This window comes from Hermetia illucens, chromosome 2 (genome assembly GCF_905115235.1).
Source record: "Hermetia illucens chromosome 2, iHerIll2.2.curated.20191125, whole genome shotgun sequence".
NCBI lineage: Eukaryota > Metazoa > Arthropoda > Insecta > Diptera > Stratiomyidae > Hermetia > Hermetia illucens.
The window spans coordinates 72,095,207-72,122,051 of record NC_051850.1 but is presented as its reverse complement, the minus strand read 5'-3'; the positions used below and the strand labels follow the sequence as shown (position 1 = coordinate 72,122,051).

Genomic DNA, 26,845 nt, shown 5'->3' with positions numbered 1-26,845 from the left:
AATATGTTGTACTGACTTTCATCTGTAAATACAATTTGTTTTCAGAACGATATGTCCTCGTCTTTATGTAGAAAAGAAAATTCTTTTCTTTTAACTTTCTAGCTATACTGATGACAGGCTTCTCCTACTTAGGTATCCTACAGAAATACCCGTATTTGGGCTACTGTCTACATTATACTTTTGTAATAGTTCTTCTCCTAGTTTTGCACCACTTGTTCTTGGATTTTTACATATTACACTCACTATCAGCGTTTCTTCCTTTTCAGATAACTTGTAGGTGTTTATATTCCTCTGCTCCTGTATCTTTATAACCTCACACAATATGTTGGGTTGTTTACTTCGATTTTTTTGTGATTGTATCTATTTCCGATAATGTTTTCTTTTCACAAGCCCACAAATCACTGCTTGTCTAAAATTTGTAGGCGCTATTGCACATTTACACTTTGAACTCCTTGTCGATGTTCCTCGGCAATCACTGCGTTCGTTCCCGAAAACTGGAGTTATATATATAGTTCAAGGATCTCGATGAAGTAACATCCAGAGAAGAGATCTGCACTGCCTTGAAGCAACAATTCAATTTGGAAGATTTTCAGCGAAGAATCTACTTAGAGACTAAGAAAAGCTTATGGCGGTACTTAAATGGCCACAATGCGACTGTCAGTGGAGTCAGCTCAGAAGTTGTTGGCCGTAGGGAAGGTGCGGATTGGATCGGTTTTTTGCCGACTAAGGAAACACACCTCTCTAAAGAGGTGCCTCAAATGGGTGATGTTTGGACAATTCGCGAAGGCATGCACGAGCAGCATCGATCAGTCCGATCGATGTTGAAGGTGTGGGAAAAAAGGACATATTGCCAAGGAATGCAATGGAGACCCAAAATGCATTTTGTGCAAAGGAAAGGAGGGACGGGATAACCGGCATATTGATCGAGGGTGGTAAATGCTCGGAATTTAGGAAGGCGATAACTGCGGTGAAAAAATGAGATTAATGCAAATAAATCTCAATGACACAAGCCGCACAAGATTTGCTTCCGCAGATCACTTTCGAATCCGCGATGGAAATTTCTATCATTAGTGAACCGTACAGAAAACTTGACGGTGGTGTATGGGTCACAGATTCGGCTGGTGGAGCGGCAGTATGGACGTGCGGGCGTCAAGCCATACAATACAGCATGGGTCAGGCGACTAGTGGTTTTGTCTGGGCAAAAATAGGCGATATATTCGTATAGAGCTTCTACGCCCCACCGAGTCTCACGCTGCCTGAGTTTGAAGACTTGTTAGAGTACCTTGTTCACGACGCAAGGCGACGAGGTGATAGCCGGTGACTTTAATGCGTGGGCCATCGAGAGGGGCAGCAAAGAGACTAACGCAAGGGGGCGGTGTTTATTAGACGCATTTGCTCAATTGGATGTAATTCTAATCAATGAAGATGATGTAAACACTTATCGGCAAGGTGGATCTGGTTCAATTGTAGATCTGGCTTTTATCGGCCCTGCACTGGCACATGACTTGTCCTGGCAAGTTAGCGAGGGCTCCACGGACAGCGACCACCAGGCAGTCGCCTTTGAACTAAGAACGAAGCCACAAGGCAGGAGACTCGCATCCCGCAAGCCGAAATCCAAAAGGGCACCAAGACGGTTTGCGAACATTCATGGAAGCGGAATAAGAGGCAATGCTTTAATGAGCTCTGTTTGGAAGTGGACATAAATCCAAGGGATAGCGCCTATAAAATCGTGACAGGACGATTCATAGGTCGATCATCTCTGCAGGTCACGCGCCCTATGCTCTTCTTAAAAAAACCGCCGGTATTTCCCCAGTGAAAGGGGGGTACTGAAACCTTCCAGCGCCCCCTGAATGTGACGCCGATTCCACCGGTCACCAGGGACGAGCTGCTGGAGATCTGCAGTCGAACAACAAAGCCCCGGGTCTGGACGGCATACCGAATAAGGCCCTCAAACTTGCCTTCAAATGTAGACCGAATATGTTCGCAGAGCTTATCGAAACTTGCTTGCCCTACCTAAGGCTGACAAAACTCCAGGTGAACTGTCCTCCTATAGAGCCATATGTCTTCTAGACACTATGGAGGAAATACTGGCGCGGTTAACTTATAATACATTACTGCCAGTCGTCAAGAGCCAAGGGGGCCTTTCACATAGGCAGGATCGGTTCCGTAAAGCTCGATCAACCATTGATGCCACCAAAATGGTTACTGGCTTGACCAAAAATACAATTCACCTTGAATGTGAGAAACGCATTCAACTCTACCAATTGGATCCTTACACGAAAGTCTCTGGCGGCCATTGGGGTTCCCACCTACCTCGCCGCTATTATCGATAGCTACTTGTAAGAGCGGACACTCTTGTAAATTACCGATGGTGGACAAATGGAATACATTGTCTCCGCGGGTGCCCCGCAAGGCTCTATACTGGGCCCACTACTTTGGAACATCATGCATAATGATGTACTTAACCTTCCGGTTGCGGAAGAAGCCACGGTGGTGGGTTACGCCGACGATATAGCACTGGTTGTGGTCATAAAGCATCTAGAGGATGCTGAATTGTACTCAAGCGAATCAATCAGTATTGTTAAGGTTTGATTAGAGGGTGCTGGAATGGCACTCGCCGAGGAAAAGACGGAAGCGATCCTCATCACTAAGCGTTGCAAAAGAAATTACGCCTGCATTAGAATCGGGAATCGAATCATCACTTCCAAGCCGGTCGGACCGAAACTCACTTTCAAGCAGCACATTGAGCATCCTTGCGAAAAAAACATCCACCATGAGTATGGCAGGGATGATGCCGAACGTAGGAGGACGGCGGCATACTTGCAGGCTGCTCATAGCCAGGGTAGTGCATTCTATCTTGTTGTATGCAGTCAGTTTGGAGAAAAGCGCATCATCTTTTAGGCAATGCACATAAATAGAGTACGGTCTACAGAAGAACAGCCTTAAGGTTCCGTTCAGCCTTCAGGACCGTTTCAGATGATGTAGTGTTCGTCATCTCGGGAATCATGCCGATTGAGATTCTGGCAATCAAACTGATGAACATTTATAGCACCAGGTTCATCTTTCCCTTTCGCAGGTGAAAAAAGCCTAAAAGGATAAATCCATAAGCAGACGGCAAAAGCGATGGGACCAGTCAGAAAAGGGTCGTCGGACTTACAGTTTGATCTCTTCTATCGGGGCGTGGCTGGAGAGAAAGCATGAGGAGATCAATTGTAAACTCACCCAGTTTCCCACTGGCAATGTACAGGTTTAAATTGGACACCTCACCTGATTGTCCAAACTGCGACGGGGTCCCAGAGGACCCAGGGCACGTGTTCTCCCAATGTCCTAGGTTCGTGGAAGAAAAGAGGAACCTAGAGGAAACTAAGTGAAGTGCTGTCACCGGAAAATTTTGTCTGGAGAATGGTAGTTTGCCGGGGGGATTGGTATACAATCAATTCCATGATCGCAGTAATCCAGGATAAATTGCGAAAAGCAGAAGAAGTGAGGAAGGCGCGGTTATGAACACCGCGGGTAGAGACTTTGCTAAAGTAACTCTGCCCCGTGATGTAATACGGGACGAATCGGGGGTGATTTTAGTTGGTAAAATCCCACACTCTGGGGTGTCCAGGCCAGAGTCTTTTTCAGATTTCCACCTCTTTAAAACAAGTCGGGAAACCGGAAGCTAGACGCTTCAGGTATGAAAAGTTTTGTGTATTTCTTTTATAAAGAGATTTGGGTGTGCATGTGTCCCATTAGCATGTAGCACGTAAAATATGCATATATTATGTGAAAATAGATACTTTCAAGTAATATTAACATTCATTCATTCATTTACAGAGGAGCGACAGATTTGACCTAGTATAACTTTGTTAGTAATAGTGCGATTTTCACCAAATTTGTGATTCTAGGGTGAACTTAAAGGGGGTTTTCCTGCCAATTACTAAAAATTAGAGTAATTACTATTATTAACTTTATTTGAACAGGTATCGATATGGAGGGTATTTCAGAGCCTAGGCACCATATAGTGGCAGCCCCCTGATTCTTTCCAGATTTTTCGGTGGGGTAGTTCCTGAGAATGGGTTCGTTAAAAAAATGACCACTTTCAACCCCTCCCCCACTCCCTCCCTTTTCAACAAAAGTCAAAATTAAGACCGGCTTCGAAAAGTGCTAACCAAGACCTTTAATTTGATACCCCACATGACTATATTTGATGAAAAAAAAATTTACACCCCCCTTTTGCATGTATGGGGACCCCCCCTGAAATTCATCGTAAAAGGATGTAACTCACTATATGCGTGAGCGTTCACAGTTGCCACCTTTCTACCAAATTTCGCTGTAACCGTCTCCGAGGAAAATGCGTGTGACGGACAGACAGACATATAGACAGGCGGACAGACAGACAGACAGTAAACCGATTTTAATAAGGTTTTGTGTTTACACAAAACCTTAAAAAAAGGACAGACAGGCCGATGGTTGTCTGCGAGGAGTTGCCATGTCTCCCAGTAGGCGCGTCCCTTCGTGCGGATAAGGGAATGCGAGACGGATGCGTATGAATATGTACTTGCACGCATTCGTGCATGGGCATGTTTATGCGCAGATCGGTTAGGTGGGAGAAAAATACCCACCCGTGGATGAAAATGGCTATGGGAAGGATACATAGAATAATAAACCAATAGGGACGAAGAAAAGGTGTATAAACTTATGGTGCAGTGGCTCGGAACCCCAGTACCGGCGGCTTTGGGGGGTGGGCAAGCAGGCTCCCGGTCGTCGATATCCCTTGACTGCAGTGCCTCCGTGGTGGGCAGCTTGGCTATCGTACATCTAAAGCTACTTCGAGGCGTTTAAACTGAGCACATCGCCCCCTAGAACATAGCAAACATGCAGAACGATGCGCCCAAAGGGGAACGTTAAAAGCCGCAGTGGCATTAACCGCATCCGAGCGTAAAGAGTTAGTGGAGGGTCCTCAGTATCGAGAGCCGGATCCGTTTAGGAAAAGCTCAACGATTATGAGATCTTCCCCAATATCCAAGGCGGAAAAGGACGTGGGCCACATGAATCCCGTTGATGCCAGAAAATTTGCAGAAAGAAGAATGGAGGCTTTGGAACAGAAATTTGATCTGGAAGAGTCATCCTTGATTTTGCTTGGAGCGAAAATTGTTGGATTCTCAGAATTCGTCAAAGAGAATTACAGCGTGCGAGAAGCAATCAAGCATATGGTGATAGCCATCAGGGTTCTATGCAACAAATCGCGGGAAGATGAGAAAGATTTGAAGGCGAACCTGTAGGTGACATCTAACCTTATACTTCCGGGAGGGCAGACGAAAAGGAGGGTTCGATAGGAGATCCTATGCAGACATAATAAGAAGTAGGAAAGCTGGCACTAATCGCAAAGACTTGAAGGAGGGTGGGGGGGACAAATCCAATAATGTATGCCTAGCCGATCCAACAGGTTTGGCGGTCTTGTGGGCATGCGGGTATCAAGCCATACAGAAATGTAATGGGTAAAAATAGACGCCATTTACGTTTACTGCTGATATGCTCCTCCAAGCCTGACGTTGGCAAAATTCCTGGACAGATTGGTTCTGGGAGCAAAAGGGCAGAAGCCAAAAGCGTGGGCCACAGAATGGTTAAGTTCAGTCACCAATGCAAGAGGGCATTGTCTCTTGGAAACTTTCGCGCAGTTATATATCATATTGGCTAACGATGGCAAGGTTAATACTTACCGGAAAGGGGGGTCCGACGCAATTATAGATCTGACTTTTGTTAGTCCTTCACTAGATCGTGATATGTCCTGGAACGTCAGTGAATAGTGCACCCATAGAAAAAACAAGGCAATACTCATTGAACTGAAGAGCAAGTCATGCGGTTGAAATCTGCTCGTCCGAAAATGAGGAGAACGTCATGTTGGTCAGCGAAAGCAATTGAGGAGCAAATTTTCATAGAGGTGTGGTCGGACCAGGACACTATACAAGGTACACCATCGGAAAGCGCCCCCCATATCACGAATTATACCGCCAAGGCATGCGACTCATCGATGCCGAGACATTATACTTTTCTCAGTAGAAAGCCCAACTGCTGGTGGAGTTGTGAATTGTCAGACCTTCGGTCGGTGTGCCATCGGGCCAGACGAGCGACTCAGAGAGCAATAGGCAGGATTGACCAGGAGGTGAAATAGCGAGCTTATAATGAAGCCCGAAGATCCCTGAGGCTGGCTATATAACGAAGCAAATACGCGGGGGGGGGGGGGGGGGGTATTGATCCATGGGGAAGCGCCTACAGGGGCCGTGTGCAGTATTCAGGGTGGAACGAAATAGAGCTAGGACATCATTAGCATGATCCACATCCTACAAACTAACATGCATCAGATTGCAAGCCCTCACGAGTCGCCGGCGCACTTCCCTGCAGAGCTCTAGTTGATCTAGTATTAATCAGCAAGCAATATCAGAGAGATCTGCATCGACTTGATAAAAGCCGTGATGAACGCACACAGGATATCGAACACTTCTGTTGTGTTAATGACAAGAACGGTACTTTGCTTACCAACCGTCGAGCCGCAACGGATAGATGGCGAGAATACTTCGCGCAGATTTCAACTGAAGAATTTGCTCATCCTCCACTTCCACAATCATTGCCGACATTTGGAGCACTTCCACCAGTCAACGCAACTGAAGTCGAGGAGGCAATAAAACAAATGAAATCGGAGAAAGCAACAGGACCTGACGACATCGCATCTGAGCTCTGAAAAGCGAAGAGCTGCGACCCAACACTGTGGCTCAGTGAATTCTTTAGCCGAGTTATTCAGGAAGGAAGAACACTATCTGACTGGCAAGAAAGTACCACTGTTCCAATATGGAAAAAGAAAGGTAGCCCAGCAGAATGTTCAAATTACGGTCCGATCCTTTTACTTTCCCATACCATGAAGATTTTTGAACGCATTCTTGACAACCGTATTCGTAATACACGCTGCGCGGTTACTCATGGAGAAACACCGTGAGAAGCATTGCCCTCTTTACATTGCCTTTCTGGATCTAGAGAAAGCGTTTGACCGTGTACCACACGAACTCATCTGGTATGCTTTACAACAACACCTCGTGCCAGAAGAACTCGTGCACTGGGATCAATTGCTCTACCACGATCCGAAAAGTAAAGTTCGAAGTATGGCAGGTGTATCAAAACCGCTTCGTGTCTCTGTTGGAGTTCATCGAGGAAGTGCCCTCTCACCAATCCTCTTTGTCCTTGTTATGGACACCGTCACACGGGATATCCAAAGTCCAGCGCCCTACACACTGCTTTATGCAGATGATGTTTTCCTAGCATCTGATAGCAAAAATGATGTCGAGCAACTTGTTCAAAAATGGAATGATCGCCTCATGCAACACGGTCTCAGATTGAATTTAAACAAAACTGAATTTTTGACGACCGATCCCCATGAAACAGGCACAATCACTGTCAGCGGCAGTGGTCTGCGCAGAACTGAGCGATTCAAATACCTCGGGTCAACGCTATCAGTCAATGGAGAGCTGCGTTATGAAATTGCTTCAGGCATTAATGCAACCTGGATGAAGTGGCGTTCCACAACTGGTGTCCTTTGTGATCGACGTATCAACGAACGTCTCAAATCTAAAATTAACCGCAATGTCGTCCGTCCAGTCGCTCTCTATGGTTCTGAGTGTTGGCCGACCATAAAAGACAATGAACGGCGTCTTGCGGTAATGGAGACGAAGATGCTACGTTGGACTAGTGGCGTCACACGTTTAGATCACATCCGAAATGAGGATATCCGCGATCGTTATGGGGTTGCACCGATCGTGGAAAAGTTGCGAGAGAGGCGTCTTCGATGGTATGGTCACGTAATTCGTGCAAACGAGAATTCACTTGCAAAGATTGGTCTGAACATCGAAGTCGATGGTAAACGACCAAAAGGCAGACCTAAGCAACTGTGGCTTGATACGCTGGATGCGGATTTGAAAGCCTCGAGATTGCACCCAGATCAGGCATTCGATAGAGCCAAATGGCGAAGCCGATCACGACGAGCCGACCCTGCTTGTGAACGGGACAAAGGCTGAAGAAAAAGAAAAAAGAAGAATATCAGAACAAGTACGCGGCTCCATGGCATTTCGGCTTACCGGGTATCGCTGCCAACTGGGTTCAAAACAGCGTTCGTAAGGGTAAGAGGATGGTTTTGTCCGGATTCGGTGTTTCTTCAGCGTTTATCTAACACCGAGCAAACGATGTCGTACTTTCGACGCAGCTTCGCTGCACTAGTGGACCTTGTTTTGGGCTCGGAGAGGCGAATTCTGGTAGAAAGTGACTTTAGTGCCGTGGCCCTTTGACGGGGCATGCCGCATCTAGACACTGTAGGGAAACGGATATTGGATGTCGAGAACCGGGCTCGTAGTTTTAAACTGCCGAGCCACACCAACGTTTTGGCGCTCAGGTTGCAAAGGAAGCGTCCGTGACGTAACTTTCGCGTCGGAATCTGAGGCACCGGTAGGCGGTTGGGGAGTCGTAGAAGTTTCCTCGGCAAGTGACTACCAGTACCTCGCTTTCAAGGTTGACGCCATTTGTAGACATGCACCAACCCGCTGCTCTCTGTCATGAGGCGATTCGTCGAGGCAAAGTTTCGTTAAATGGCGCTCCGTTGTCGCAGATAACACTGTCATACATTCAGTGGTAAACTTGATAACGGCAGTATGTGAAGTTTCCACGCTACGGAGGGGTCGACCTACGAAAGGAAAGTTGCAAACTCTGCTGTTGGCAATAGGTTTACAGGCATGCGCCATAAAGGCAGAGTGTAGATCAGCAGAAAGGAAAGTTTGTGGCACGTAAAATAAAAACAGAACTCGTGGCTAGCAGAATCTATCCAACTAGGTAAATGAGGACCTGTGGGGAGTTTTCAACAAATTTGTTGCTCGGAATATCGGGGCTCTGTGGAAACCCGGCATACTAAGTATCGATCAGATGGACCGCATTGTACGGTCATTATTTTCTAGATATACCGTATGGGTTGGGGGACTGCCTCTTTTCTGCAACCACAGAACTCGAAGAGACTATGAAAATAGGAAGACTCCGGAAGTTTATAAGCATGGATGCTGCATCCAGCGATCCACTGCGACTGCGAAACAGATATTCTCAAAGCGGTGTTTCAAGTGGTTAGAATTTCAACATATTTCAAACTATTCAAGCAAGCACGGTAGATTTAAGGAAAAGAAGGGCATATTTCTAAAACAACAGAGAGAATCGTAAATGCCTGAATACTAAGCCCAGCCTGCTCTCCCAAAGCATGCTTGAAAATTACATTGACGTTACCACCATATGTGAATACCACAAAGGTCGGCAGTCGTGTTTTTATATTACACAGAAGCAGCAAAGCGGAAATCTAGACATGCGGATATTGAGGAATTGCTAGGACGAGCAATAGTCCAGAAGACGGATTCTCACGAGCTAAGGTAAGTGGCATTCATATATTCAGTTATTATGCTCCTCCTAGCCTCACACTAGATGAATTCGTATTGGTGGTGAAGAGGTTAGCTTCCGAAACAAACCGCGACAATCCAATAATAATTGCTAGCGAAGTTTGGGGTAGCCGTGAAACAAATGCAAGACCCCGCATATTGGTCGAATTACTTTCAGGCCTGAATGTCGTTCTGAAAAATACTGGCGGCATTAATATCTTTCGGAGACGGGGTATGGGATCGGTGACAGAACTTACGTTACATTATGTTAGCGACACCTTATCTAAGGATTTCCAATGGCAAGTGAGCGAGAAATATACCCACAGCGACCATCAAGCAATCATTTTCCAGATGGAGCGTAGGACAGGAGCAAAACATTTCAAGAAAACGATAATAGCGACTTGACCATCCAAGAAATTTGATAAGCAAATGTTAAAGAAAACGTTTCTGCAGGAGACAATGTTTATAAGAAACAAGCAAGGAAAGGTTCCATGGGTTCTCCAAAGGCTACAGAAAGCATCTGATGTTCCGGTGCCAAGCCGCACTGTACTCAAGAAATGAATGCTCAACTTTTGGTGGAAGGCCGACGTTAAAAAACTTTGAAAAGCTTGCCTTAAAGCCAGGAAACACGGCGGAGGAAGCAATGAGGTCAATAAATAATTGTCGTGTGTGTCGATGTGAAGAATGCTGTCAATCCTGCAATATAGAACAAGTGATTGCAGCTTTGTGTTACGATTCCCACGATTGACCTAACACGTATAGAATAACCTATGGGGTTTTACAAGGTTCAGACCTATGCCCTCTCCTGTGAACCATGATGTATGACGAAATTTTGAAGTTGTAACTGCAGAAAGGAGTGACAACCATTGGCGTGGCAGACATCGTGGCGACTATCGTGGTACAAAATATTGAGGAGATTGGGGTCCTCATACATGAGGCCATTTTGCAATTGTATGTTCGCTGGAAGACGCTGGTCTGACCCGCAGAGGATAAAACCGAGGTAGTTTTGATCACACACACACGTCGATAAAGATCAGAATTGGCCAACACATCATACATTTGTAACGAACGCTTAAACACCTAAGAGTCACGTATGACCAAAGACTGAAATTCAAGCTCTATCTTGAGCAACAAAGGTTCCCGGAATTGCTATATTATTGGCAACAATGTTACCGAATATAGGTGGCCCTAGGCAAAACCGTCGGCTCCTTACCTCGAGAGTTGTCAGCTCCATTCTGCTTTATGTAGGATTGAGTGCATTGCGAACATCGTATTATTACGTATTACGTATAATATTAGACGAAGCAACATGTGTGATAGAAGGCATGGTCCTCACTGACACCTGAGAATATAGTGGATCACATGCTAACATCTGAAACAACTTGGTGGCTGATGGAAAAGTTAATGAATGCGATCCACAATCTCCTGGGGAAGAAGGTGCTTCGGAGGAAAAAAGCAAACAACGACACGAGCCGCAGTTCCTGAGACATTCTGCCCGATACGTAATATCGAAATTGCATTCCTGCGGTGTAGGGGAAGGAGAAGGAGTTGGTTTTAGTGAGCGAAAGTCTCACCCAATCATATGGTAGGAGCCAGCGGTAGGTTTTGAACTTCTCCAGCTTTCAACGCAAAAAGCGAAACAAGTCGGAATACCCAAAGCTGGCGCTATAAAGGTTTTGTGTTCGTCTTATGTAAAAAACCTCGAAGCACATTTTTCTATCCGTATATAGCTATAAATCGAACATAATCCCTCATATTTTTCCAAACTACAAAACATACGTACACATTACAGCCATCTATCATCCTCACCCTAAACAAACAAACTGCCTATTTCAGAATACTGTACATATATATGCACGTATATAAATTGATCATACCCATATTTCCGATTTACTTCGTGTGTCAAAACATACATATGTACATATGTTGCACATATATTAAATACCGCTGATTCAATGTACAAATATATTTATCAGAATTAGACACTACCCGCAAACTTCATTAGCACGCATATACTATATACCTACATACACACTGTTTAGAGTAATTGATATTTATATACAAACGACTAAAAACTAAAACAAAATAATTCTTTGCGACCCCATTCATAAGAACGCATTTCGTTGTGGTATTGATTAATTAATATGTGATGATGACGTCATGCAGGCTGTAGAATGCAAAGAAATTCACGAGAAAATGGCAAAGTTTCACCCCCTATAACTTCGTTAATAATAATTGGTTTTTCTACAAACTTGACGAAGTTGTGCATTATGTTATCCCTTATTACCATACCGAATTTTGTACTTCTGGGATGAACATAAGGGAAGTTAATGGGTAACTTTCTAAAACGTGGTAATATGCTATTATTAACTTTATTTATGCAGATATTGAAACCGGATGTATTGTGAGGCCTAGATTTCATAGAGATGCAACACCGTGATTTCGGTTGAGTAGATTCCGAGAACGAAACCTGCTACACTTTTTGGATGTCATATTTTGAGTCCCCACTCCTCTACATACTACTCGATATCAGACAGACAGACGGACAGACAGACATCGAATCGATTCTAATAAGGTTTTTCACACAAAACCTTAAAAAAAACAAATAGAAGGTCAGGCGAACAGATAGATATAGAATCGATTTTAGTGATCTTTCGTTTCACAAAAAACATGAAAAACCAATATTAAAGACGTCTGCCTAAGGTTTTGTGTGAAACAAAACCATATCAAAATCGGCTTAATGGTCTGTCTGTCACACGCGATTTATTTGGAAACGGCTGAACATATTTTTACGAAATTTTTATACATACTAAGGGGAGATTTTCTGTTGAATTTAAGTGCACTTCCGAATGGAGGGTCCACTTTTAAGGTTTGTGTAAAACAAAATCTTATAACACTCGATTCGATGTTTGTCTGTCCATCTGTCTGTCTGTGTAACAGGTCTCGATCTCAGAACCTACCCAACCGCAAATTTTGAAAAAAATGGCAATGGTGCTTCCATTGAAAATTTAGGCCTCAAAATACATCCCATTCCGATATCTGCTTGAATAAAGTTAATAATAGTATATCACAATATTTTAGGAATTTAGCCGGGTTATAAATAATAACATAATACATAATTTTGGAAAGTTCGACAAAAATTCAACTATTATTAACAAAGTTATAGAAGGTCAAAATTGTGCATTTTACGTGAATTTACCAGTCTGAGACGTGTATTCCGTCATCATATAAAGTGAACTTATATGAACGGCGAAGTCGCAGTTCGAAAATACATATGTGTTTTAACGAATATTTTGAATCGTAGGTATACGCGAATGGGAAAACGTGAATAGGGAATTTCTCACACAAGATGAACACAAAACTTTTATGCCCGGAGCGTTCAGCTTCCGGTATTCCGACTAGTTTTTTTTTTACTGAAAATGGCTTTGTCAATTACTACTTTTCGGAATTGGTTCCACTTTTAATATGGGGTAGAAAATACTGGAGTAAGATCTCAAAATGTGAGCCCCAAAAACTGAAACAGATCTCATTCTCAGAACCTACCCAATCGAAATCTTGAAGAAAAAAACATAGTAATGGATCTGTATGAAATCTAGACGTCAAAGCACATCCCATTCCGATATCTGCTCAAATAAAGTTGATAATGGCTTATTACAATATTTTAGAAATTTGCCCAAAAACCTTCCTTAACTTCATCCTAGAAGGGCAAAATTGGCAACAGTATAAAGAATAATATAATGCACATTTTTGGGAAGGAAATCTAAGAATTACTAACAAAGTTTACTATTTCACCATGTTGTATACAGAACAAAGAGGAAATATTGAGATGCTTTTGATCAATTGCATATATATACACATACATACGGAAGCAAAATTGAAATCTGGACACCATCGAACAAAATACATGTGTTCAGAAAGGTGTTTTGTTCTTTCATTCAAGACCTTAACGGTACACTACCCGATTACAGTACCCTATAGGAGGCAATGTGATCAGCATTGCGTGCGACCTTGATTACTACCCTGATTTGACTCAGGTACTCATTAACAGCTGAGTCGACTGATATCCGACGTCAAATCACGCGACAAATCCCACTGCCACCAATGAGATTTGAACCGCGAGCTTCCATACGACAACCACTCAACTATCCGGACATCACATGCATCACATGGGAATCGGTCCTCGAAAATTCAGTTTTATTTATATTTAATCTGAGACCGTGTTGCATGAGGCGATCATTCCACTTTTGAACAAGTTGCTCAGGATCATTTTTGCTATGCGGCGTATAGAGCGCTAGGCGTTGGACGTCCCGGGTGAGAGTGTTCATAACAAGACCAAAGAGGAGTGGTAAGAGAGCGCTTCCTTGATGCTGTTGGTATTCATCACGAAGCGGTTTTGATACACCCACCATACTTCGAACTTTACTTTTCGGATCGTGATAGAGCAACCTAACCCAGCGCACGAGTACTTCTGGTACTAGCTGTTGCCATAAAGAACACCAGATGAGTTCCTATGGCACGTGGGCAAACGCTTTCTCTAGATCCAGAAATGCAATTTAAAGAGGGCGATGCTTCTTACAGTGTTTCTCCATGGGTAATCGCGCATCGTATATTGCATCAGCAGTTTCGTAGTTCTTAGCAAATCCGGCTTGATTCATGGTTATTTCAACGATTTCGCGAATACGGTTGTCAAGAATGCGTTCAAAAATCTTCACGGTATGGGAAAGTAACCGGATTGGACAGTAATTTGAGCCTTCTGCTGGACTACCTTTCTTTTTCCATATTGGAACCGTGGTACTCTCTTGCCAGTCAGATGGTGTTCTTCCTTCCTGAATAACCCGATTAAAGAATTCACTGAGCCACAGTGTTGGGTCCCAACTCTTCGCTGTCCAGACCTTAGATGCGATGTCGACAGATCCAGTTGCTTTCCCCGATTTCATTCGTTTTATTGCCTTCTCGACTTCAGTTGCGCTGACTGGTTGAACTGCTCCAAATGTCGGCAATGATTGTGGAAGTGGAGGATGAATAAATCCTTCAGTTGAAATCGGTTCGAAATATTCTAGCTATCTGTCCGTTGGGGCTCCACGGTCTGTAAGCAAAGTACCGTTCTTGTCATTAACGGAAGAGAAATGTTGATATTCTGTGTCCGTTCGGGTTGGTTTTTGACAAGTCGATACAGATCTCTCTCGTCATCCCGAGTCTTCAGTTTAACGTAAATATCTTTGTAATGCACCGCTTGAATGACAGCGATGGCTCTCTTTGCTCCCCGGTTGACATTGTTATAAATTTCAAATTGGCGAGCGTCGAGAAACTTGTGGTAGCGGCATTTATTTTCACGGTGAGTGAAGTGAGATAATTTCTTCTCACGAAATCGCCACTATTTAATGCGCGCCGGGCCAGTGCGTTCCTCGCGCTGTTTTAACGGTGTCGCAGAGCTGCATGCGACCAGGCGCGTGTCATGGGTTGCGGATAATAACATGACCCACCGGGTCAGCTACGAATATCGCAAGTTAATCCTGTAAATAAGTAGCCGCGGACAAGCAGAACGTTTCCCTCTCTGTTCGTTCTGCCTTACCGATTCTTCCCGTTCAGGAGGAGTAAACCTCCTTAACAAATCCGTAATCCGGGCTGAAGGGATCGACGCACCTATCGGATGAATTGCGGTGACGTTACATTGTATTTCAGAGGCTCTCCTCCAAATACCCTTCCCTACCTTTGGAGGTAACCATGGGACATTGCAACATTGGGGCTCTGTTGCAGGGTTGACTGCCTCCCCAACACTCGTGGGAACGAAATTGGGGAAAATATTTCAAATTCTTTTGATGGGACCCCAGGGACATGAAGACAGTACCCAACACGGTTAAGAGTCGTTCAACAACACCAGAGCGGCTCTTCGCCCTTGGATGTTTTGGCGGTTATGCCGTCAATCACCAGGGACGAGAGACCTGGGTGTCGTTGGGTTGGACAAACCAATTTAACGAATTTATCGTCCGCGCCTATTACCTTGTCACCGATTTGGAACGGAATCTATCAGGGTACAGACATCGACTCCATGACGCGTTCATAACCCGATTCCCGGAACTAAGTCATGTTCCAGAGCAGAACGTTGCCAATCAATACCGGGTGATAGTGAATAACAACCGAGTTGCCCCACCAACTAGGTAACAAATCTCCCAAGAGGTTTCACTTGAGCTCGGGCTGCAGTCATCAAATTACCGGACTAGTCAAAGGAGTAACACAAGTACTCCACCTGTAAGGCACTCCATGAATGCAGTAGTCAGGAGAAGCTTAGTAACTGGGGATGTCGACCCAATTTATAATGAGGTTTTGACCGCATTCCAGGTCGCATTCACAGAGTATGCTGAGATTCTCCCAGACGCTAGGCCAAAGATCCCAAAACTGAAGTTTACTTCGGCAACTACTAACATCATCGCTGCCGTTGGCAGAATTTTGGCTGATCGTTTGGCTAGCGAGATTACTGCTACAGAGGTTCACCGCCTGATCTACATTGCAGCTGCCATGGTTATTGGTCTCCATAATCAACATCTTAGAGCGAATAACAGAGGTATGGGCAGAAGGACTTTACCGTTCTGGGTGTTTCGACTCAACAAAAGAGTCGAAAAGTTGAGAAAGGAAATTGGTTGTGTCACGCAACCACTCCTTGGAAATCCATCACCAAGAGTGCACAGATGCGTTGTGAACATCATTGGAAACTACCATCTGTCCAATGGCATGCCAATCGAAGAAATTCTCGACGTGCTGAAGCAGAAACTTGCGGTTTGCTCCAATCGAATCCGTAGGTATCAAAACAGCTTGACAAGGCAGGTAACTGGAAGGCGCCAGGAGTTGACAAGGTTCACAACTTCTGGCTGAAGCGGTTCAAGAGCACTCACAGGATATTGGCAAATCAATTTAATCAGATGATTGCCGATCCTGATTTAGTTCCACCCTTTTTCACCAAGGGGATAACTTTCCTCATCCCCAAGGAACAGGGTACCTCTTGCCCTTCAAAATGTCGACCAATTACTTGTCTTCCTACCATCTACACGGTCTTCACTTCAGTTCTGTGCGCGAACATCTCAACACATCTTGATGTTCATAAGTTGATAGCTGAGGAGCAAAAAGGATGCGTAAAAGGCTCCCGAGGCTGTAAAGAACAGCTTATAATCGATACGGTCGCTGTAAAACAGGCTGTCCACCAAAAACGAAATATCTCGACAGCCTACGTCGATTATAAATCAGCCTTTGACCTCATATCACATTCGTGGTTACTACAAGTGTTACGCTTGTATAAAATCAACCCTTATGTCGTTCTTTGCCTCAGAACTGTAATGAAGAATTGGAGCACGAAGCTATCGGTATCCTCACAAACATCAGGAGAGATACCAATCAGGTGTGGCATTTTCCAAGGCCCACTGTGGTTTTGTTTAGCTTTGAATCCACTATCCCATCTTTTGCATGAAAGCAAATACGGGTTCCAAGTCAAGCATGGCATATTGTCGAAATGTACATTAAGTCATTTGTATCCAATTGTATGCCAAAGACGAGAACCAACTTCGCTCCTTGCTGGACATCACCATCCAGTTCAGCAGGGATATCGGCATGCAGTTGGGTTTGGAAAAATGTCGCATAAAAACAATTGTTCGGGGAAAACACACCGACAACGAAGGGTACAGTCAAAATAACATCCGAATTGAGGGTATGGATTCGGACGACGGCTGCAAATACCTCGGCATTTTGCAAGCAACAACACCTGCTGTGGCAATAATCAAATCTAAGTTGCTGGGGGAATTTGAACGGCGTCTGGATCTTGTCCTTTAAACTGAGCTGTTCCCGTCCTTCTATACATTTTCGGTGTAATACAGTGGAGTAAAACGGATTTAGAATCTCGCAATAGACGGGTAAGAGTAGTTCTTGCGAACAACAACATGCACAATAGAGCTGCCAAAAAATTGAGGATCACTATCCCACGTCATCAGGGAGGAAGGGGGGTACTTGATTTAAAAACGTTGCACTACAATCCATTGCATTCTCTTCGAGAGTTTTTCTTTGAGAAACAATCCTCTAGCCAAATATATCAGGCTACCGTCGTGGCAGATAATAAATTATCTCCTTTGAATTTGAGAAGCAGAGAATGGGATCCCATGTCGAATGTTACTTCAGCCCAACAGAAGAAACAGGAATTTGTTGTTGTCAGGCATTGACATCGAAGTCCCCAACAAATGGTTGAGTAATGGTGTACTTTTCTATGAGACCGAAGCATTCCTAACTTCAATTCAGGATGCTTCGCTCCCAACAAAAGATTATATACGGTGCATTCTTCATGACTCCTCAATCACCAACTCCAGTTGTAGGTTATGCAACTGTGAAGCCAGCACATAACATCTGCGTGCAGGATGTTGTGCACTACCGAGTACACCAATCGTCATAACTCCGTCTGCAAGATTCCCCATCAAAACCTTGTGTTGAAGTATAACTTAGTGGCAAATTGCCATCCTTATTATAAGTGTACTCCGCAAAGAATCTTGGAAAGTTATCGGGTCAAACTACTGTGGGATCACACTATTGCCACCGACCACACATACAACAAATCGAGCCCATTTTCGGTAAAAATCATGAAATTATATTTACTAAAATTGGTAAATATGAATTGATTTTTAAACCATCATTTTATGAATAGCATTAAGTTGGAGCATTGCGGATGTTTGCATTACGTAGGAACCATTAGGAAAGGATTTTGTCGCAGCCAAAAATGAAACGTGTAAATGTATAAGAAAATATCAAATTACATATTTTTAATAATAATAATAAACTCGACCGTAGCCAGTTCCAGTCGGAATGGCTGTACGCCACCGCAACGTCTCAGGGGGTAGATGAGGAAAGTGTATTCTTGCTGATTACTCACTGAGGAAGCTATCCCCACACGTGGCAGTTAGGTATAAAATGCAAATCCACTTATTGAGAAGAAGGAGAAATTTGAGGTCCGGTGCGGATAACCGGCGAGAGTCGTCTCACCTGGTGGTTGGGTCGGGCTCCCGTAGTGGACAGCACTGTGTCGAAACTGCTAGTCGTCGGGCGGTTCGACGTCTAGGCCCCACGACGGCCAGGAGCGTACCTCCGCCTGCTGCATCTGTTTCGCCACAATCTGTGGTTCGCGTAGGCAGTGGACTGAAGAAATGGACCCCTTCATCATCCGCTCCTACAACAAAATAACTGCGGGGGCGGGTACAACATCTTTCCGCCTCTTGTTGCACCAGAGATTCGTTGAGCGTTTCCCGCACAGTACCGCTTCATTACTCGCAGCGAAACAATCCCGGCCACCATCAGGGAGCGTGTTCGACTTGAGGTCACCGCGGAAACTGGTACCGAGAGTCGATGGGGGCAGAGGCGGCGGCATCAACCACACCACGCCGCACTGCAGGCAACAGTTTCAATACGCGCCGAAGCACTCTTCTCCACCGTCTAGCTGAGGTTTCCGCAGAGGTTCGGGACGAATTCCAAAGAGCGTGCATAGAATTCTTGGAAATGGATCCTTTTCATAGACCAGGTATTATTAGGCTGCATCCATCCTCCACAACTCCGGGAATTCTATCTCAAACCAATGATGAGATTACATATCGGCTGTGTGCTGATATGTCGCTGCTGCAAATAGAATCACTTGGCGCAGTTACGGCCATCAGATTGCACGGTCAGAAGATTCACTTTCGTGAGTGACCGAAGAGATCCACCATGGAAAATTCGTCTGGAACGTCGGCTGGTCAGAAACCTTCTGTCATATGCGAAAATCACTCCAGACGTGTCCAGAATGTAACATACGCGAAGAACCAGCGGAGCTTTTTCAGATCTCTCAGCGAATATCAACAAAGTGTCAAGATACTACAGTTTTCGGTGACGAAAGCGAAAGAGTATTGGGGTGGACTTTGGGGGTTACCCGCCCAGCATGCCAAGCATGCTGAGTGGATCACCGCCGAGGGTACCCGCCATGCCAGTATGCCTGGAATGAATTTTGCGGATGTTACCAGAGAGGAATTTCGAAGAGCCATAAACAGCTAGAAGAACTGGAGGGGCCCAGGTCTGGATCGGGTGCAGAATTTCTGGTATAAGAAATTTACTAGCGTACACAGTCGGTTGGCACGCAGTATAAATGAGGTCATGAGTCGGCCACCTTATCCCTAAGAAGGACACGGTGCAGGACCCCGCAGGCACAAGATCGGTTACTTGCTTACCAGCCCTCTACAAATTCATCACGTCCAATATTAGTGAAAGGGTCGCACTTCGAGACCAACAACATTCCGTTCGAGGAGCAGAAGGGTTGCCGAGTTCGGTCAAGGGGTTGCAAAGAGCAATTCATTATCGACTCGGTAGTTGCAGGACAAGAAATTAGAGGCCAAAGCAACCTCTTTAGTTGCGATATCGATTATGCCAAGGCTTTCGATAGCGTCCTGCATACCTGGCTAATCGAGTTTTTACATCTGTACCGCATTGATCCGAAACTAATAAAGTTTTTGGCGACAGTCGTACATCTGAGGGTGCCAACACCTCAGAGCCCATCCGTATACGGAGGGATATTTTGCAGGGGGATTCGTCCCCTTGGTTTTGCATGGTACTGAACCTGGCTATTGAATGATGCTCGAGGGGATGGTTTTGCAATTAAATATGGCCTACGTGCTAGGTGGAAACTGACACACTTGATGTAGTTAAATGACATCCAGCTATATATGTAGACATGTTCAGCCGTGATATTCGGATGGAGTTTGGATTAGACTAATGTCGAATCCAAGCCATTCCCATAGGTCATTACGAGCCGCATGCCGGACAGCTTTGACCTCCAGATCAAAGCAATGACCGAGACAGACTTCTGCAAGGAAGCCATGCTCAAGTTGGTGATATGAAGGATGCGCCGCTGTTCGAATTTCTGCGACGTGTGGGCTGGAAGAATAAGATAAGCGCATTGGATGTATACACTATCCCTTCACTGGTTTATGCATTCGAAATATTGCCGTGGACGAATAGCGATCTGGAAAATGTCGAGCTGACGATATGGACTACTATATCCAAATTACGACTGCATCATCCAAAGTCTGCCATGAAGCGGATGAACTTGCTTCGTGACATCGGAGGTAAGGCTGTAGTTGACGTAGCGGCACAACATCATCGCCTAGTCGACTCGCTGCGCGCTTATTTTTACATAAGAGAGCAGGCGAGTCCCTTGCATGCGGCTGTCTGTAAGGCAGGCTGGCGGTGGACTGACTCCACTTAATTTGAAGAATCGATCTTGCAATCCCCTGAGTGGGGTGAAGTCGGACGAAGAGGGGATCGACGAATGGACGTCGAAGGCAAAGTTGGTGTTTCGAGCGGGTGGTTGTAGTTCCCATAATATTGTCAGCTACAGGTATTGTACCTAAATTCCTCACGGCTTCCCTTGATATCCTGGGACTTTCGCACAGTCTAGTTCAAACCATGCAGAAGTACACCATTCTGCATACGTGCTCAATGTTGCGGGGAGTACTCGGCGGTGTCTTCCTCCTACCTACCTACCTCCTACCTCCTACCTGACCTACCACCGGCCACCACCACCAGAGCCCCTTAAGCGTTTAAGTAGGTTGGGTATAGATACTTATTATTATGCATTACATGAACTTGAACTTGTTTTTTCTTTGGAACTTCATCAGAAAGTTGTACATAATTATCCAGTAAGCTGAAAATTGCACAATATACTCGTATAATGTGTATGCAATTTTGTTTGTGACAGTGGGCTATGCGTAAAAACCACATAATGCTTACCACTCACTACCAAAAGAAGCATTCCAGATGCACGTCAAAAGCAGTAAAAAGTGAACGCTTCCTCTCACGCAATGATAAAAAGTATATCAAGTGAAAGCGAAAAAGAAGCGTTCCGTGCTCCTTTTAAGCGTTCTAGTTGTGCTTTTGGAGCGCATCTTTTCCTATTGGATACAGTGAAAATGGCACATAACACCAGAGAGAGAACCAAAGCATATTGCCGGTTGTAGTTAGCATAAACAAAAATAAACAAGTCGGAATACCGGAAATTGGACGCTTTGAGTATAAAAGTTTTGTGTTCATCTTATATGTGCAAGTTTTTCATTCGTACATAGCTAATTGAAAATAGTCCTTGATATGTCTCCGAACACTAATTCCGCCGTTCATATGAGTTTCTTTTTAGGTGAAATAAGCATAAGGAATACAAAACTTTGGCTTCCTATACTTTGTTAATACATAATAGTTGGATTTTCGGGTAAATCTGCAAAATATACTAATATCCTATCATTAACTTTATTTAAGCAAATATCGCAATGGTATGTATTTGAGCATCCAGATTTTATATAATCATTGTATAATCATTGTGAATTTTTTCCAATTGTTACAATCTCGGCAGATGCCGTATTTTACCGAATAATAATACTAAGTGCCAACTCAAGAACCCTATGCAACATCGAACACGAACACAGAATGGTGCATTTCCGCATGGTTTGAACTAGACTGTGTGAGAGTCGTAGGACATCAAGTGAAGCCGTGAAGTATTTAGGTACACTGCCAAATTTGATGGATTTAAGGTTAAGGCGGTAGGGAGTAAATTTTCGAAATGTAGTAATATACTACTGTTAACTTAATTTGAGCAGATATCGCAATGTAGGTTATTTTGAGGCCTACACACCAGGCAGACAGTAGACCGATTTTAATAAGGTTTTGTTTTCCGCAAAAATGGTTATCTAGGTCAATAGAGAAACATAGAGAAAAACAGTCAATAAGGGAAAGATATCAACACATTTTTTAAGTCATCTTTGATCGTAAAATATTCTTGTATTGCCCCGAAATGATTTCCAAAAAATGTCAGCTAACAAAACAAAAGAGAGCAATCGTTTAAAATATTTTGTTTTTTTATAACTTTTAACAATTGCTATATACATATGGACAGCTCAGTGGTTAGAGCACAAGGCTGTCGTACAGAAGGTCGCGGTTCAAATCTCACTAGTGACAGTGGAATTCGTATAATGATTTGACGTTGGATACCAGTCGAGTCAATTGTGAATGAGTACCTGAATCAAATTGGGGTAATAATCTCGGGTGAGTGCAATGCTAACCGCATTGCCTCTTATAGGGTACTGTAATCTGTACCGTCGCGGTTTTAAATGAAGTGCTCTAACACACTTTAAGTCCCTGATCCAATTATTATGATTATTAAAAAATCTGTTTCTAATGCGAATATATTATATAATATCCTTCCTTGTTCTTTCTTCAAATTACAATTACGGCTTCATGTGATGGGTCAAGCGATATAAATGAGATGAATTTACCAGTTGTTCCACAAAAGAAATGGACATAAGGCTTCGCCAGTATAATAAGGACTAATCACTTGAAAAAAACAAGCCATAAGAAAGTCCATATAGAAGTCAAGCTGGCTTTTATCGAGGCAAGTGAGAATGCGTTAAAGAATTCTTCTCAGAGGCGAACGCAAGTGGTGAAGCGTCTATTGAGTTCTTATGGGAAGACTCAGAGGTCGTTTATCTTTGCAGATCATGAAACCGGCTCTCTTGCTGAAATTGATCGAGACAATATAACCCCAACCAGGGATATATCGCCCTCAGGGACCTCTGAATGCTACGGCAATTACCATATTAGCCAGAGAGGAGGTGCTGGAAATCTGCGGTAGAATAATTGAACAGCATACCCAAAAAGGATTCTAGGTTAACGATGAAATTTAGGCCAGACATGCCCGCTGAAGCGTGCACCTCCAAGTGCGTATTTCTCTCTCCATGGGGGCGACAGAAGCTGGTACTGCTGTCTAAGATTGTCAAAACCATTGGCTAGTCCTCTTCCCATAGACACATAGTATGAGAAAATTCTTGAAACAGGTGTTCTAAAACAGGATGACAGAAGGAAGGTTCTGGTATATCTCCGATGATGGACCCAAGGAGTACACTACCGCCGCTTAGTCTTCAGATTCCGGAGTAGGCCGCAGTGATGGACTATGCCAACGAATTAGCGCTGGTGGTTGCGAGGATCCTGAGCTGTACCCTATACTGAAGCAGCGCTGTTAAAGCTGTGATGATATCTCATTAGTGTGAACTGTCAGAGAAACCATACTTGCGTTAGAATTGACGGGTATATCGTCACCTCCAAGCCGGTTATCAAACGCTCTGCAGTGATAATAGATGCGGAGCTCACTTTGAAGCAGGGCATACAGTGTGCATGTGGGAAAGCATCCACCGTGAGTATGACTTTGGCAATGATGATGCCGAACGTAGAAGGTTGCTTATAGTTAGGATGGTGAGGCTCCATCGAGGTTTATGCAACCCCCTTTTTGGGGAACTGCTCTAAATGTCTTGTGTAGCGGAAATAGCTTGAATATTAGCACTATGGTGCGCCATTTTGATGCCACAAACTCCTAAGACAATGACTGCTGTGATAAGAGCAAGGAGCTAAGTCTACTCGACTCACATTTTCAAAGCCAGCCCGTAGCATTCACCAAGGAAAGCAGCTAGACGAAGGACTGCAGTTAGAAATCTCTCTGATATACTCAAAGAATGGTTTACCTCTAGCCCCCCTCTCCGAAGCGTCGGCAATACTAATTGTAGCGTTTGCCGGATCTGGCGGCATTGCCCTTTATAGTCCATAGTGGAAGAAGAAAGCCAAAAGAGAGAGATCCGTAAGCAGATGGCAACAGCAATGTGATTGCTCAGAAATGGAAATGGATTTGAATTATAATCCCAATAAAACATACCCGAAGGACCCGGAGCTTTCCGAAATTTGTTGATGAAAGTAGAAAACTGGAGGGACTGGCTTTATCGGAAACTCTGATTTGTGCTCAAGCCAGTGTCTTGTAAAGGCTTCCTCCGTGAATGACTATGTCGAATTCGAATGCTCCTGTGTATTGTGTAAGTGGTTATGCCTAAATCAGATGCAGACGCTTGCCTAATACGGCCGCGGACATCTTTCTATTTAGGGAGCGACACACTCTTAGAAATTTGTATAGTTCAGACATTTGTTTGAAATAGACATTTATCCGGCTGTTTGTGAGAGAGGAAAGCATAGTTGTCTGACAGATATATGTCGCTTGATTCATGCGTAGATATTTATCTGATACAAACCTAGATATTTCTAAATATCATAACTTTCACTTCCACTTCAAGGTTTCTCAGCAGAGATGCCTAGATGTTAAACTTCCTTCCAATAAGCCAAACAAAAACAGCAAAAGTTGACCAAGCTGTCATTAACCGTCGAAGATTGATATGATGAATGGGAAAGCTTTTACACAAATAAATAGTAATCACATCGAATAAAACACCATATTAAGAGGGTATAGAGAATTTTGATTAACTTTCATTCGGAAGTATTTTTTAAAGTCATCAGAAAATGGAAATAATGATAATTTATATATATATAGTTGATACGTTAAAAACTTTAAAAGACAAAGTTGCTCCCATTAAGAAGAATAAGTCTTTTTGTAGCTGAACATACTAATAAGCCGGATCGAATGGACGCGACCGAGAAGTGGTTATTTAATGTGAGCTGAAATGTCACACAAACGAAACGATCGAATAGCGCATACGTAACTCATATTACAAATTCACTCCATAATATTTAACTTTGAATAAAGTGGGAACAATTGCGATGCTCTGCGAAAATCAATGGTACATTATATGGGAGCAGTATCAAATTTCAGCATTCAATTTAAATAAGAATACTTACGCTTGTTGATTTAGCCCAAAGTCAGATATTGCGTTGGGTAAACCAACCAAAATTGTAAATGAAATCACAACCAACATATTAATTCATTATAACTTGAAAACGCACTAGAAAAACACCATGCATGGGTAATTAATTCAAAGAAACTAATTCTATCGGAATAATGCAAAAACTAAACGAAATTCGTGTTGTTAATTGCTTTTATACTACTTACTATCAAATTTTGCTTACTTATCATCGTCTTGTTCCGCCTACACTTCGAATTATTGTTTGCAAAAAGTAGCATTTTTGGTATCTTAGCTTTTTTCAACAATTTTATCAAAGGTCAAAAAAATATCATTATGAGTTATAATTTCTGGCGGAACATTATTCTCTCTACTCAGTGGTTAATAGTGGTTAACATTCGATAAATGAAATGAATCATTCCTTGAACCTAAACATATTTGCTTCCAGAATATAAAGCTTATATGTGCCATTCTTATCTAAAACAACCACATCTTGTGGCCGAGAATTCGTTTTTGGAAGTTTAATATAATTATGAGGGTCATTACATGTTCCTGCATTGTTCAAGTAAATATTAAGAATGTACCATTTTCGGGTAAAGTTGCTTATCATTATTTTATTATAGATAACATACAAATCAATTATACTTCTAGTAAGATATAGCACGTATCAAAGTAATAATAATAGTGTTAAGTTTCAAACGATCCTCGGCAAGTTTGTTGGGCGATAGCACTACTCGTTTGAAGAAAATTGGGGTTACAGAGTTATCTCGTTTTTCGTGAATGGTGTCAAATACCTGACCTGCCGAACAAAATCACAATTTTCTATTGCCCCAATCCCAAATTAAACACAATTTTCGAAAACTACATAAAATTTCATATAGTTCAATAGGCTTTTCAGTCAATTTTCAAAATTTGGTAATATGCTGTTACTAATTTTATCTGAGTACTCACGGTATGCGCGAGATTTCATCGTTCCCATACGTCGCCCAAATTTCGTTCAGATCGATTTAGCCGTTTTGGAGAAAAGTTTGCGTGACAGAAAGACAGACAGACAGACAGTGACTTGATTTTAATAAGGTTTTGTTTTACACTTTACTTTGAAAACTGATGAAATTGGTTTGTTAAAGACATCGACATGCATGTTGCTTGCTTTGTACCTCGTATTGTGCATAAGTATTTTGTGTATTATGCAGGCTTTCCAAGTGTGTTTTGTATATCCCACCCTATGTGATGATTATGTAATGGAACAGTGACTGTACCATTACAAAATAAATTGTCTTAACGGCTTCCACGGCGCAAGTTGAAAATAAACATATTTTTTCTGATTTTTGCGATTACGTATTGAATATGAGGTCCCCATGTCAAATTCTCGTCTCATATTAGGCCTAGGTATTTAACAGTATTGACGATTTGGATCAATTTTCATCTATATTGTGGTTGAAGATAACAAAAACCTTTGGCTGCATCTGTAGTAGGCTATCTGGTAGTCCTGATACATTACAGGCCATTAAATTTTTACTTATTTAAATTTGAAGTAAGCTTGTTCTGTTTTAGCCAGTCTCTTATGTAATTAATTCCGGTTTGATTGATGATGGCCATGAAGGGCTCGAAGCTAATAACACTGTGTCATCCGCAAATAATATAATTTTTCGCTTAGTAAAAGTCATATTTCTTAATTTATTTACCTATATGAGGAAC

The 26,845-nt window shown here is 43.2% G+C and overlaps 1 protein-coding gene across 1 annotated transcript in view; it reads right to left on the bottom strand.

Moving 5' to 3' along the window:
- Window positions 1–25,298, bottom strand: part of LOC119650231 (hemocytin) — a 456,315-nt gene extending 431,017 nt beyond the window's left edge. The window contains exon 1 of the mRNA XM_038052810.1: window positions 25,146–25,298. Within this exon, the coding sequence (XP_037908738.1) occupies window positions 25,146–25,222 (77 nt within the window). The 5' untranslated portion in view covers window positions 25,223–25,298. The remainder of the gene's footprint in view (window positions 1–25,145) is intronic.
- Window positions 25,299–26,845: the final 1,547 nt, after the last annotated feature.